Raw genomic sequence first — 15,772 nt, 5'->3', positions numbered from 1 at the left:
GGGGGAAAATATTTTATCATTTATTTTTTAAATTAATTAAAAAATTTTTTTGTTTAATGAGGAATGCTTAAATGAAATAAATTAGTTTCTGCTCATATATCATGAAGTGGATGTAGCTCAATCGGAAGAGCGTAAGATTGTGGCTCTTGAGGTAGAGGGATCGAAACCCTCCATCCACACTTTTTTTATTTTTAAATTATTTAAATTCATTGCATTTGATTAATAAAATTAAATTAATACTAATTTTTCTTTCAGCTAGCGTTTGTTTTACCTTCGATGATTTTTTTGATTTATACATGAATGTAAGTTGTAATTGATAAAAGCTTAAATGAAATGAGTATGAGTTTTCATATATATCATGAAGTGGATGTAGCTCAATCGGAAGAGCGTAAGATTGTGGCTCTTGAGGTAGAGGGATCGAAACCCTCCATCCACACTTTTTTTATTTTTAATTTGAATTGTGCTTTATTTTATATAGAAAAGTGTAAAATAGTTTTTCTCTAAAAGAATTATTTTAAAGTCAGCTTCCTAAATTATTTTATGACAAATAGGTAAATAAAATCTGAATTTATTTATAAATTTTTTATTAAATTCAGCTCATTACTTTGTTAATTGAATATTTATATCAACTTAAAAAAATACTTAAATGAAATGAGTATGAATTTTCATATATATTGTGAAGTGGATGTAGCTCAATCGGAAGAGCGTAAGATTGTGGCTCTTGAGGTAGAGGGATCGAAACCCTCCATCCACACTTTTTTATTTTTATGTTATCTATTAAAAAGTGTAGACTAACTAGACGGATTCCTATTTTTAAGAAAATTAAAGCATCTAATTAAAAATATTAAATAAACTAGATTTAATGTAATAAGAATTGAGTACTAATGTTTTTGTTAAGAAGATGTAAAGTTTAAATTTTAATGAAGCTACCTATTATTAATAAGCATAATCTATAACAGTAAAAATAAGCTATATTAGCTTTATTTTGCTTTTTTTAGTCTAAGTATAATTTTAATCCAGAATTTAATCATATGTATACTTAATTTCTTGTTTCTTTTTTTAATAAACAAAAATGAAATCAGTAAGTTGTTTCATATATTTCATGAAGTGGATGTAGCTCAATCGGAAGAGCGTAAGATTGTGGCTCTTGAGGTAGAGGGATCGAAACCCTCCATCCACACTTTTTTATTTTATATTTTTTAAAGTTTTAATTGTTGCAAAAAATTTTTAAGTTGCTACTTACTTTTTCTAAATACATCATTTGTAACTCAAATTATTTTATAAAAATTATTTTCATAAAAATTTTTTTAGGATTAGTAGCAATTAGAAATGTTCTCACTAAAAAGTGGTTTCATATATTTCATGAAGTGGATGTAGCTCAATCGGAAGAGCGTAAGATTGTGGCTCTTGAGGTAGAGGGATCGAAACCCTCCATCCACACTTTTTTTATTTTATATTTTTTAATTTATCCTTAAATTTTTATTTTTTACCTTAAATTTATTAAAGTAGATATTTATTTTTAAGAAAATTAAATATTTTAGAGATACTTGTAATAAATATTTTTTCCCATCCAATTTTTTTATAAAAGCAGTTTGTTTTTAGATTTATTCTCACTAAATTATGATTATATTAATAAAATAGCTTAATTTTCTTCTGATATAAACATTTATTTTTGTTATAAGTAATTAGCTTCATACATTTCATGAAGTGGATGTAGCTCAATCGGAAGAGCGTAAGATTGTGGCTCTTGAGGTAGAGGGATCGAAACCCTCCATCCACACTTTTTTATTTTTATAATTTGATTAAATTATCACAAATCAAAATAAATTTTTTAAAGCACAAAACAAAAAAAAAGAATAATATTATCTCAAATTATTTTTAATTTAAGCAATAAGTAAAAACTAATTTTTACAGGAACTCATTAAAAGTTTAAGTTCTAAAACCAAAATATTTAAATTTACTTTCTTTACTTAATCAGCTTCATAAGAATATTTTTAACCATTTAATTTTAATATTTTAAGACAAATTATTTAATAAAATATCTTCAATTACTTAAATAACTTAGAATAACTATCATCGATCAATTACCTTAATTATTTTATCTTCGATTTTAAATATTTTAATGGAGTTAGATGAAATAAAATACTAATAAATTTTTCTTAATATTCCTGATAAATTTTACAAAAAAATTTTAATTAAAAAGAAAAATGTAAAATTAATTAGGGATTAAAAAGCATTATATTAAAAAGTTTATTATTTTTATTCTTTTTAATTAGCAATCTTGAGAATTTTTAATCATTTAAAATAAATATTTGATAAATAAATTATATACATTCTCTTAAAATGCTTTTTTATCATGTAAAATTTTAAGTTAAATAAACACTTTTAAGTAAATTAAATAAATTCTAAATAAAATTGTTACAAATAAAAACATTAAATAAAATAGTATTAGAAAATAATGAATATAAAATATTCTCTTAAAGTTTTATACCTATTGATTATAAGCCAGGATATGCATTCATTACATAAATTTTAATCATTTTTAACCTTATAATATCTGCAAATTAATTGATGAATATTAGAATAAAAACCTTATTAAAAAGAAAAGCTTTTAAGATTTTATATTAAAAAAAACCAAAAAAATTAAACTTTAATCATTAAATACATACTGTGATACTCATTGAGAGTAATATCCTCTAATGATGAAAGATGATTTTCCTTTAAAGGCATGATAAACTCAAATAAATTGTTTCTAAAAAGATCTACGAGTATTATAAAGACTAATAAATATAGTTAATATGTCATCCAAATATTTTCTTTCAGAAATTAACTGTAAGGTTATTTAGAAAACTTCAAAAAATTCTTTTAAGAAGGAATGTTCTTTTGATTTGAATAAATTCAAGTGCATATTAAATAATTAATCATAGAAAACGTAATACAATTCTGGGTATTATAATTTGTAGCGAAGTAATATACAAAAATAAAAAAATAAGGGTATATATTATTTGATACCCTTCCTGAAGACTCTAAATTAGCTAATTGATAAAATTTATAAATATAGCAGATGAGTTAAGCTAAAAGAAATAAAAAAATTATAATATACTTATATATTGCTTAACAATATCTTGGAAAATTACATAAATAAATACAATTTTTATGTAAATTTTGAAATAGAAATTAAATGGAATTTAACTCACATTACATGAAAAAATGTGCTATTTACTAAATGCTATGAAATAAGTTAGAACATTGAAGATATTGATCAAGAAAAATTAAATCATCCATACAAATAATTGATCTAAGTTATAAAAAATATAGGCTCAAGAATACCTATATATTCAAAAGAATAATAATTATTATTAAGTAAAATAGTCAAATATTTTTCCTAACTGTTTCTATTTTTTGTAAATAGTAATCATAATATTCAAAAAATTATATAAATGAGGTCTTTCAGTTAGATAAAAAGATTTATTCTAAGGTAGAGATGATCGATCAAGTTCAATAACTAACAAGTACTTAGTGGTATCAAAAAGTTTAATTTACATAAATAATATTTATTGTTTTTATAATGTGTATCCTCAATAATTAAGGCTATATTTAGAAGGTTTTAAAGATTATGTCAGGGTAACATTTTTTGACTCTAAATTTCTGGGAGGGGTTAGAAGGGTTATTGAGGCTTAAGTTTACGTGGTGAGTAATGTTGGGTTATGATAACAGTTATTGCAATAGGTAATATTTTCTCTTCTTGTATACAAAATATTCAAAATATAAAATAGGTAATATGATAAGAGTAATTAAAAATCAACTAAATTTTATCTTTACAATATAATATATTTTATTTCATATTTCTTATTTTAATTATATTATTTAAAAAATAATAACAATAAAATACCAAAATATTCTTTTAAATAATTAAAGCTATTAATATAGTTCTATTTTTAGATAAAATTAAATCAAATAGAAAGTTGGGAATTTTAGTAAAAAATTGATTTAACTTTCAGGTAACAAAAAATAAAAATAATAATCAACTGAAAATCGTTAATAATTCTTTTTTTTTATAAAATTATCCTTTGAATATTTTTTTATTTAGTTTATTGGTTATTTTATTCTAATATTTTATTTTTAAGAAAGTTTCACAAATAAATAAACTTGAAATTACTTTCGTTTTTGCTAGAATCAATAATTTCGACTACAATATTTGCCTATATTTTCCAAAGCAATTATTTCACAACACCCGTCTAGCTCAGTCGGTAGAGCGCCAGCCTTTTAAGCTGGTGGTCGAGGGTTCGAGCCCCTCGGTGGGTGATTTTTTTCCTACTTTTTATTCCATTTTTAGGATATAATTTTTTTGTTTGTTGAAATCGGTAATTTCAAATGATTATCAATAAATTATTAAAATATTTTTGATTTAAAATTTTATTTTTTTAATTCATTTAAATGATTTCAAAATATTAATAAATGCAACAATTTCTGATTATCAATCAATCAGAAATAATTTAAATTTTAAAATTTGATCAGAATTTAGAATTACTTTATTAAATTGTTTTAAATTAAACTTTGAATTATATGTCAAAAAATAATTTATTTAAAAATAATTAATTGATAAAAAATCTAAGATTTTTAAACGAATTTCTATCAGACATTTGACTTCTGTATTAAATAAAAGATAGTAGAATTATTAACTCAATTAGTATTCCTAAAGCTTGATCTTAGTTGTGTCTTTTGGATGTTAAAAATTAATTCAGTTTTTAAAATTTTGTTTATTTTCTACTTGAGACGAAGCAAGTTATTTTACTAATTTGCCCACTGATTAACTTCTATCATTCCAACTAAATTCGGTATTATTCAAAAATAACAAATAAAAGTTAAAAACTTTTTTTATTTTATTTTTTACATGCTTCAGACTTGATTGCTTGCTTAGAGGGTTTAAAAACTTAATAGGATTTCTCTACATTTTTTAATAAAGAATTAATTTCACATTAATTTAATAAAAATAAGAATAATGAGTTAACAAATCATACAGTCAGAATAAAAAGAAACTGAAGTTTTTAGCAAGAATGCCAATGAAGAAAGCGACCATTCTTCTCAAACATATGAGCTCTGTGGCAAACGTTACAATTCTAATCATACCGAAAGCGAGAGCTACCATGCTTACGGTGAAGTAATACAAAAAAAGAGAAAAACTGACTCACCTAAGCAAATTAAATTTGAAAAGAATATAGTGATTGATGAAATAGAAAACTTAACTCAAAAATATGAAAAATTAGAAGTTATTGGAGAGGGAGGATTTGGTGTAGTCTACAAAGTGCTTGATAGAGAAACAAAACTCATTAAAGCTATGAAAAGGCTGAAGAAAAAGTAAACCTTTTTTATACAAAACTTAATTTGATTCATATTTTTTTTAATCTCTTTCTATGTCTTGCTTAACAAGCAAATCATATATTATAAACGACTAATTAATTTGTTAATTAATTAACTAAATATTACTTAAGAAATATCTAAATTCAAGTATTAATTAAATCATCTAAGCAAGAATTTTACTTATTTATTTATTTCTTTTTACTATTTATAATAATGTTCTACTTTTGTTTACACAATTTATATCATACTTAAATTTAGTAGTAAACTGATACAAACCGATAATGAGTTGGAATTGTTGAAAAGACTTGATCATCCTAATATTATTCGCATTTTTGATTTTTATCAAGACGAAGAAGATTTTTATATTATTACTGAGTACATCGAAGGAGGCTGTCTATTTGATGAAATTCAAAAATTAAGCAAGGTATATATATGCACATACTTACTTACTACTTAATTATTAATATAAATATATTTACATTTAGATTAAGTATATTTCACATTTAAAGCTACTTTTATGAAAAATATTATTTTTATTTAAGCGTTATTTTAACTTTTCAATTATTAAATTCGATTTTAATATTTCTCTTAAAAAGCTGAAGTAATAATTTAATGAATATCACGCATGCCAAATCATGCAGTAAATTTTAATGGCTGTCAACTACGCGCATTCAATTAATATTGTGCACAGAGATCTCAAGGCAGAGAATGTACTAATTCAATATAATGAATAAGAGAGCAGGTACCATGTAAAAGTTATTGATTGGGGATTAAGTGTTTTGGTAGAGCATAACTAAAAGCTACATATCGATTGTGGTACAAGTTATTTTAAAGCACCTGAAGTCATTAATAGGTGTTACGATGAAAAATGTGATTTGTGGTCATGCGGTGCTTTAATGTATGAACTCCTATCAGGTAATTTCATTTACATTTTTCTATATTTCTTATAATAGTTAATTATAAATAATTACTTACTTAAAATAATAGGATGTCCCCCATTTGATGCAGAGACTGATGATGAAATCGAAGAGAAGATATTATAAGGAGGATATAGTCTTCCAACAGAATACTTTGGTGGAGTTTCTGTTGAAGCTATTGATCTTTTAAAAAAACTTTTAACTTATATTCCTAGCTTTAGAATTTCTGCAAAATAAGCACTTGAGCATAGCTGGTTTAAGAAGGTAATAAATATTCAACTCTAATCAATAATTGTAATTAAAAAACTCTCATTAAATAGGTCAATAACAAAGATTTATCATAAAGGAGTTTGATGAAAGGCTTAAATAGAATGAGATAGTTCAAAGCAGATAAATTTATGCTTAAATACATCATGACATTCTTTGCCATTCATACCATGAGTCCAGAAGAAAATAACCAGCTTACTAATTTATTTAATTAAATTGATAAAGATTAGGATGGTAAAATCAGTCATGAAGAAATGGCTTAGGCTTTAAAAAGTGTAATAATTTTTATTTTTAAATATTTTCTTTTAATTTTATTTAAAATCAAAATTTAAAATAACTTTTCCACAAATATACATTTTTTTAAATAAATGAATGTTTTAGATAAATAAATAAAGCTTTGTTAATTTTCAATTTAAAATGTAAAAATTTGTTTTTAAATGAAATAAATTTGAGAAAAATTAAATTGATTGAACAATTTAAAAAACTTCAAAATCTCTTGCTTGCTTGCTTTAATTTAATTTCATTCTTAATGATAACATTTTAATCAAAAAAATTAGGTTTACAATACTTATAAAGATAATGAAGGAGTAGAGTAAACTTCTCAAGAACAATTATCAGATGATGAAATTTCTGAAATTATCAATCATATTGACTTCAATTAAAATGGAGAAATTGAGTACACTGAATTCCTTGTCGCTGCAATGAGAAAATACACCCTCTAAAATGAAGAATTTTTGTATAAAGTTTTTGATGTAAAAAGCTTTGATTTATTAAATCAGTGTGAGTAAAAATAAATATGAATATTAATATAGATTTTTGACAAAGACGGAGATGGATTTATCAGTTTGTAAGAAGTAAAAGACAAACTCCAAAACAACTTATAAGAATTCGAATTCGATGTAATTTATTCTAAAAACTTAATTAAAATATAAAGCAAATATTATTTTAAAAACAAACAGTCTGAGGTTTGGAATTAAATTATTAAAGAAGTCGATGAAGATGGAGATAAAGAAATTAGTTTTGATGAATTTAAATCTATTATCAATACTTATTTTATTAAAAATGACTACTCAAATTCCTAAGCATATTGATTTATATAATTAATTTTAACAAAAAATATATATATAAAATAATAACTTACTATCTTAATTTCCCTTATTTACTAATCATTAGTTGTATATGTATTTATTTATACTTATTCTATGTTCTAATTTTTAAGCTTTTCTTTCTAAAATTAAATCATCTATATTTTATTGTAAAAATTACTTTAATTATTTTTTTATTAATAAATTTTTATAATTTTGTAATTTATTAATATAAATATAGACAAATGCCTTCCTAAAGTCTAGTGAAGTGACATTACTACTTTTTAGAAGAAAGGCCTTTATTTTTTAATAATTTTTTTATAAGATGAAAATAAATATTAAAAATAGATTTTGATTAATAATATTTATTAATTTTAAATCAACTGAGAAGACTTTCAATTTTTTATTGAATTTTTTTAATTTTAGATTTTTAAAAAAGTTTTTAATTTTTTGCTACAAAACTAAAAAAATTTTAATTTAAATTGAATTTAATAATTATTTGTGTGTGTGTATCATAGAAATATTAAATCAAAAACAACAATAATAATTAAAAATAAATATTTTACTGTTAAAATAAATATCATAAAAATTTTATTGTTTAAATAAAAATCAAAATAATTTTATTGTTCAATCAAAAACTCTATCTAAACAATTAGTAATATCCTTACAATTACAGTGACTAATAGCTACATAAATCATATGGATGATCGCTAATATTGATGATAAAATTAAAAAGCTTATAGGCCAACCCTTTAATATATAAAAAAGTTTTTTGCTATCAAATTATTTTTCTCCAGCATACTCTGCAATTTATTAAGATACATATTAAGCGATTTATTTATTATTAGCTTTACCACAATTATCATTTTCAAAAGTAGATTTATTTTGATCATAAAACGATAAATAAAAATCATCTGTTATTATATATAAAAGGAAACTATTAAAGAATTATTTTTTTATTTGTTTTTTTAAAATTATTTTACCTATTTAAGATCCCTCTCCATTATAACAAACAATAATTTAACAAGTTGACTGCGCAAAAGAAAATCCTAAAGCAACTAATGATGCTAGTAATATACATAATAACCCAAAGCAACTTATCAAATTAAAACATTTTTTAGATGACTCAGACCAGAAAATAAATAAGCTATTAAGTGCAACATAAATAAAGCTAAAGACTGCTGCTATTATATAACTTCTTGAGCATCCATTACTTGACATTAAAGCACTAATGACTCCTAAACTAAATGCAATTACCAAACTCAAGCTATAAAAAAATAGCAAAAGTTTACATTTATATCCATCTTTTTCTTTTTTAGCCTTTTATAAAATAAATTTATTTGTTATTAAAAATCTATGAAGAATATTTTGAATATTAATTTACTAAAGCAAGCATTTTTTTAGCTGATTTTTTGTTTAATTAATTATGAAAATTCTACTTTGATTATTATAGAAAATCAACAAATTAAATTTATGATGAAAAAATAACTAACTATACAAGCTAGAGAACAAATATAATTTTTAAATTTTATTTCAAATAATTATTTACTCATTAATTAGTATCTGGTATAATAATGAAAACATAATTACAATAAATGCATAATTTATTGAAAAAATAAAATTTATACTTATATCCTCTAAACATAAGAGAGAAAAAAATGCAAATAATTTCCTCAAAATTTAAACTATAGGTTTTGCAAAAATAGCCTTCATTATTAGGAGTTATAAATTGAACTGGAGTTTACCAAAATTAAACTATTATACTGTATATTCTCATTAATTAAGGACTTTTTTCAGTGGTATTTCAAAAATTTTTATTAAGGATTAAGGACTATATTTTTACAAAAATTATGATTTGAGTTTGTCCTTAATTAATGAGATACTACGTTAAATAATAATTATTTCTAAAAGAGAAATGGAATTTGGCAAAAAAAAAAAATTTCCTTTAAAAAAGAAGGATTTTAGTGATTTTAATATTTAATTTTTTTGTGATAATATAAAAACTTAAATTTTAATTGAATTTAATAATTATTTATATCTATGTATGTTTCATACAAATATTAAATCCATAACAAAAATAATAATTAAAAATAAATATTTTCCTATTTAGATATATAATAAGAATATTTTTGTTCAATCCGAATCACACAAGAGACATTCACATATATCCTTGCAATTATAGTGAGTAATAACAATTTAAATCATATGGATGATTATTAATATTGATTATAAAATTAAAAAGCTAATAGGCCAACCTTTTAATATATAAAAAAGTTTTTTGCTATCAAATTATTTTTCTCCAGCATACTCTGCAATTTATTAAGATATGTATTAAGCGATTTATTTATTGTTAGCTAAACCACAATAATCATTTTCAAAAGTAGATTTATTCTTATCATTAAAATATTTGTAAAAAGAATCTATTTTTATTTTTTAAAGATTGTTTTTTATGAATTAATTTTTTATGTATTATTAAAAAAAATATTTTACCAATTTAAGTTCCCTGGCCATTATAACAAACAATAATTTAGCAAGTCGATTATTAAAAAGAAAATCCTACAACAACTATTGATGCTATTAATATATTTAATAATATGATGCTACTTATCATATTAAAAAATTTTTTGATTGATTAAGACCTGAAAATAAATAAGCTATTAAGAGTAACATAAATAAAGCTACAGATTGCTGTTGAAATATAACTTCTTGAACACCCATTACTTGACATAAAAGCACTAATCACGCCTAAACCAAATGCAATTACCAAGCTCAAGCTATAAAAAAATAGTAAAAGTTTATATTTATATCCGTCTTTTTCTTTTTTAGCCTTTTTATAAATAAATTGATTTGTTATTAAAGATCTATGAAGAATATTTTCAATAATAATTTACTAAAGCAAGCATTTTTTTAGTTTATTTTTTGTTTTAATTCATTATCGGAACTCAAGACTACTTTCTTTTGTTATTAAAGTAAACAAAAAATTAAATTTTAGATGAATAAATACCTAAAAGTAAATTCAAGCTTGAGAACAAATATAATTTAAAGATTTTAATTTCAAATAATTATTTGGTCATTATTAGATGCTATAAAAATTAAGATATAATTACAATAGACTCATTATTTATTGAAATATTTACCTCTATGCTTATATCCTGGAAGTAAAAATTTTCGATTATTAATATTGTTAAAAGCAGGGCAAAAATTTGTATTTATTTTTATGAGAAAAATTGTCTTTTTTGTCGTATTCCATAATTAAAGTTTATTACCTTTATTTATTTATCTATCTATCACCCTGCTAAATTTCTTTTTTTAGTATTTTATTAATATTTGTAAAATAATAAAGTTTTTCATTGATTAAACAATAAATTAAATATAGACAAAATACAATAAATAATTTATTTTTATTTTAAAATATTATTTAATAAATTCAGAAATAATAAATATAAGCTTCATCTCTAGCTTTAGGTTTACAGCCTTTGCAAGTGAAAAGATTTTAAAAAATTTTAATCATATGCATAAGACTTAATATCAATTATAAAACTAAAAAGCCAATAGGCCAACCTTTTATGATATAAAAATTATTTCTGCTATCATAACCATTGCCTAAATAATTTGAAATTTTGATAGATACATATTACCCAATAACCTTATTACTCGCTAAATCACATTATTAATCTTCAAGAGAAGATTTTTCTCCTGAATGGAAATCACGATAGAATGAATCTTTTTTTAATAATAAAAAGTAAATAACTTTTTCATTAAATTTTTATCTTATTTATTACCTATTATTGAAGCTGCACCTTAATAGCAGGCTATTACATCACAAGTAGATTGATAAACAGAGAATCCAAGACCTACAACCGTTATGAGTAATACAGTAAATATCAAGAATAGGTTAACATAGCTAAAAACTTTACTCCATGCTTTATCCCATAATATTAGTACAAAATTCAATACTAAATATAAGAAACTAATAACTGCCACTGCAGGAAACACTCTTGAACATCCATTACTAGACATATATGCAGAGATAACTCCTAAACCAAATGCAATAACAATATTCAAGATTAAGAAAAACAAAGACATCTTATGTCTGCATCCATCTCCCTTAGCCTATTTTATTTTTCATCAAATTATTTTTATTTTATAGAAGATTTTATTTGAATTTATTTACCTTTACCCACATTTTATACTTTTTTTACTATTAATATTTTAGTTTGATTTTTTTTTTTTTTAAATATAAAATTACTTCAATCAGCTTACATGAATTTAAATAATATTCGTAGTTGATGATGATTATTAATTACTTTTCATCTTACTTTTATAAAGTTAAGACTAATAAATTCTTAGTTATTTTAGATATAGAAACAAATTTTAAAATTATATAATGTGGTTTCTTCTTAATTAGAGCTACCAGCAAATTCTGGTGATAATTGTAGCGGTAAAAATTTTTTTTTTCAAGAGTTAAGCAAAGTTTAAATTTTTTTCAAGTTAAATAAGGTTATTGATAGGGTAGATGAAAAATATCATATTATTATTTTTCTCTCATTTTTGGTTTCCAATGTTTGCGCGCGATAGTCCAATACTACATATGTAAATTAAACTTTTTCATATTATTTGAAGAGTTTGCTAATTCTTTCTTTTAAATTAGTTTAAAATTTCATAGATCTAAAACTATATTTTCCTTTAAATTTATTTAAAATGTAAATTTTAAAGATGGTAATTTATTTATTTACTTTAATAACATATAACAATCTAAAAACTTGGATAGAATATAGTTAATAATGAATAAAAAAAATAAATTTTTATTAAACATGTGGAAAAATTAATCTTCTTAAAATATAAATAGCTCTTAATTCTGTTTGTGAAAATTTTTAAGAAGCAAAAAGAGGTATCTTTCTTTGAGATTAAATTTATAAATAAATCAAATAATGATTCGAGATTTTAGATAGAAATTTTACTTTTCCTTCTAATTAAAAGATCTTAAGAAATATTAATTGGATGGTAAATTAACAATTTTGATCAAGACTAAAAAAGAAATTTTTTCTATATTACTAGATAGTCTAATTATTCTAAAAAATGTAATGATAAGTTAATAAATAGACAGGTAAAAGTCTAGCAATTATCATACATACTCTTTTATGAACCTAATTATAGATATAGTTTCCATTTATTATCTAACATTGGCTAGCTATAAATAGAAATTAATAAACAATAATTTAATAAATATAATTCATATTATAACTAAATAAAGAAATATATTTTTTAGTATTCAAGAAAAAATATTTCATAGATATTTGTATAAATTTAAATTTTAAGTTTATTTTCCTCCAGATGGATTGATTTATTTTAAAAATTATATTTTAAATAAAAAAATTTAACTAAATAAAGATCTATTTTCATCTATTCTATCATAATTTACTTTTATTTTGCTTTTACATTTGATGGGGGAGAAATCAAAACGAAAGTATACAAAATCATTCTGCAATTGCAGCTTCAAACATTTACTATCATTCCCTCAACTAAAAAATACTAAAATCTCCAATTATAATATAAAAATTCTATTTAAATATTGACTAAAATCTAGGAAGAAAGTTTCTATCTATATTGAAATATAATCTCTCTCCTTTTTGGATCAAAATGTGAAGAAAGACAAAAAATATAGTTAATTTAAATTCATAGTCAACCTATTAAGGATAAAACATGAAAATTCAAAAAATTAATTAATTAATTAATGGTTTTAAAAAAATTTAGAAACAGTAATATTTATAAATCATAATCTTTTTGTTATTGATCTAGTCTAAATCAGAGATGTTTTTTCTATAATTAGTATGTAATTAGTCTATAAATTATTAATTTATAAAAAAAAAAATTAAATTATCAACCAAAAAATTTCATTAATTAAAATATGCTACTATAATTTTTCAAAATTTTATTATAATTTAAATGAAGGAAGACCAACAATCATTTTTTAAATATTTGTAAAATAATAAAGTTTTTCATTGATTAAACAATAAATTAAATATAGACAAAATACAGTAAATGATTTATTTTATTTTAAAATATTATTTAATTAATTCAGAAATAATAGATATAAGCTCCATCTCTAGCTTGAGGTTTACAGTCTTAGCAAGTGAAAAGATTTAAAAAAATTTTAATCATATGCATAAGACTTAATATCAATTATAAAACTAAAAAGCCAATAGGCCAACCTTTTATGATATAAAAATTATTTCTGCTATCATAACCATTGCCTAAATAATTTGAAATTTTGATAGATACATATTATCCAGTAACTTTATCACTCACTAAATCACATTATTAATCTTCAAGAGAAGATTTTTCACCTGAATGGAAATCACGATAGAATGAATCTTTTTTTAATAATAAAAAGTAAATAACTTTTTCATTAAATTTTTATCTTATTTATTACCTATTATTGAAGCTGCACCTTAATAGCAGGCTATTACGTCACAAGTAGATTGATAAACAGAGAATCCAAGACCTACAGCCGTTATGAGTAATACAGTAAATATCAAGAAAAGGTTAACATAGCTAAAACAATTACTCCATGTTTTATCCCATAATATTAGTACAACATTCAATACTAAATATAAGAAACTAATAACTGCCACGGCAGGAAACACTCTTGAACATCCATTACTAGACATATATGCAGAGATAACTCCTAAACCAAATGCAATAACAATATTCAAGATTAAGAAAAACAAAGACATCTTATGTCTGCATCCATCTCCCTTAGCCTATTTTATTTTTCATCAAATTATTTTTATTTTATAGAAGATTTTATTTGAATTTATTTACCTTTACCCACATTTTATACTTTTTTTACTATTAATATTTTAGTTTGATTTTTTTTTTTTAAAAATATAAAATTACTTCAATCAGCTTACATGAATTTAAATAATATTCGTAGCTGATGATGATTATTAATTACTTTTCATCTTACTTTTATAAAGTTAAGACTAATAAATTCTTAGTTATTTTAGATATAGAAACAAATTTTAAAATTATATAATGTGGTTTCTTCTTAATTAGAGCTACCAGCAAATTCTGGTGATAATTGTAGCGGTAAAAAATAAAAAAAAATATTATTATTTTGAGCGGTAATTTATAGAACCTAAATATGTAAGAAATTACTGTATATTTAAATTAAACTTTTTCAATATTATTTGTAGAGTTTGCTATTCTTTCTTTTAAATTAGTGTAAAATTACATAGTTATAAAACTATATTTAAATTTATTTAAAATGTAAAGTTTAAAGATGGTAATTTATTTATTTATTTGTAGCTTACTTAGCTTTCATACCATTTTTAAATTGGTGTAGAAAAATTAAGCGAATTTCCTATTGTCTCATAGACTCAGTCTATTTACCTTTTGCATTAGTTTTTTACTTTATGTTATTTATTTAGATTAATTTAGATCTCTTTTTTCAAATTTATACCAAAAAAGATATAAAGTCATTCATTTTGAGAAGATTTTAATAAATATATTGATAAACTCACAATTTTTCATTTATTTATTATTTTTGAATAGAAATTTTTAGTGAAAAAATTTTTTATGGAATTATTAAGAAATGAACTTAGCAATATTTTGACAGTTAATTAGAGTATTAAAATTATAACGTTTAGTCTTAAAATTTAAAGAAAGATTTCCACTTGTATAAAACACTTCAAATATTTAATGCAAGACATCTAAAAATATTTAGAAAATATTAAAATATGTAGGTAGATAATATATTAGATATATCAATATTTGTTTCAATTTATCTTTATAGTAAGTATTTGATTAAACAATAAATTAAATGTAGATAAAAATACAGTAACTAATTTAGGTTTATCTACTTTATTTCAAAGTAATTCAGAAGTAAGAAATATAAGCTTCTTCTCTAGATTTAGGTTTACAGCCTTTGCAAGTGAAAAGATTTAAAAAAGTTGCAATCATATGCATAAGGCTTAGTAGCAATTATAAAATTAAAAAACCAATAGGCCAACCTTTTATTATATAAAAATCGTTGCTTGAATCATAACCTTTTTCTAAATAATTTGAAATTTTGCCAGATACAGCTTTCCCAATAAGCTTATTACTCAATTAATCACAAAATTAATCTTCAAAAGAAGA

General features: G+C 21.7%; 5 protein-coding genes across 5 annotated transcripts in view; 2 read left to right on the top strand and 3 right to left on the bottom strand. All coding sequences in view use genetic code 6, as the record gives it.

Annotated features, from left to right (window-relative positions):
• Positions 1–1,118: 1,118 nt before the first annotated feature.
• On the bottom strand, positions 1,119–2,730 carry TTHERM_00106720 (hypothetical protein; the record flags this gene model as incomplete). The annotated part of the gene is made up of 5 exons (XM_001012322.1): positions 1,119–1,180; positions 1,340–1,440; positions 1,491–1,780; positions 2,089–2,168; positions 2,670–2,730. The coding sequence occupies 5 exons, from the start codon at positions 2,728–2,730 to the stop codon at positions 1,119–1,121; spliced, it is 594 nt and encodes a 197-aa protein (XP_001012322.1).
• Positions 2,731–5,002: 2,272 nt separating this feature from the next.
• On the top strand, positions 5,003–7,636 carry TTHERM_00106700 (calmodulin-domain kinase; the record flags this gene model as incomplete). Its single annotated transcript, XM_001012321.3, has 8 exons — positions 5,003–5,358; positions 5,620–5,785; positions 5,958–6,276; positions 6,349–6,542; positions 6,599–6,820; positions 7,103–7,297; positions 7,358–7,444; positions 7,505–7,636. The coding sequence occupies 8 exons, from the start codon at positions 5,003–5,005 to the stop codon at positions 7,634–7,636; spliced, it is 1,671 nt and encodes a 556-aa protein (XP_001012321.3).
• A 621-nt stretch (positions 7,637–8,257) lies between these two features.
• On the bottom strand, positions 8,258–8,950 carry TTHERM_00106690 (transmembrane protein, putative; the record flags this gene model as incomplete). The annotated part of the gene is made up of 2 exons (XM_001012320.2): positions 8,614–8,950; positions 8,258–8,544 (listed from the first exon to the last, which is right to left on the bottom strand). Exons 1-2 carry the CDS (start codon positions 8,849–8,851, stop codon positions 8,258–8,260), a joined length of 525 nt encoding a protein of 174 aa, XP_001012320.2. The 5' UTR covers positions 8,852–8,950.
• A 2,002-nt stretch (positions 8,951–10,952) lies between these two features.
• TTHERM_00106670 (transmembrane protein, putative) lies at positions 10,953–14,514 on the bottom strand. Its single transcript, XM_001012318.3, has 3 exons — positions 14,456–14,514; positions 11,413–11,743; positions 10,953–11,353 (listed from the first exon to the last, which is right to left on the bottom strand). Exons 1-3 carry the CDS (start codon positions 14,465–14,467, stop codon positions 11,058–11,060), a joined length of 639 nt encoding a protein of 212 aa, XP_001012318.3. The 5' UTR covers positions 14,468–14,514; the 3' UTR covers positions 10,953–11,057.
• A 941-nt stretch (positions 14,515–15,455) lies between these two features.
• The window catches only part of TTHERM_000105664 (hypothetical protein), a gene marked incomplete at both ends in the record, with an annotated part of 447 nt that continues 130 nt past the window's right edge, over positions 15,456–15,772 (top strand). Inside the window, one exon of the mRNA XM_012796645.1 lies at positions 15,456–15,772. This exon is cut by the window's right edge and continues 130 nt beyond it. Coding sequence (XP_012652099.1) covers positions 15,456–15,772 — 317 coding nt within the window.

Source organism: Tetrahymena thermophila, assembly GCF_000189635.1.
Source record: "Tetrahymena thermophila SB210 genomic scaffold scf_8254716, whole genome shotgun sequence".
Lineage (NCBI taxonomy): Eukaryota > Ciliophora > Oligohymenophorea > Hymenostomatida > Tetrahymenidae > Tetrahymena > Tetrahymena thermophila.
This window is presented reverse-complemented; position numbering and strand designations above follow the sequence as displayed.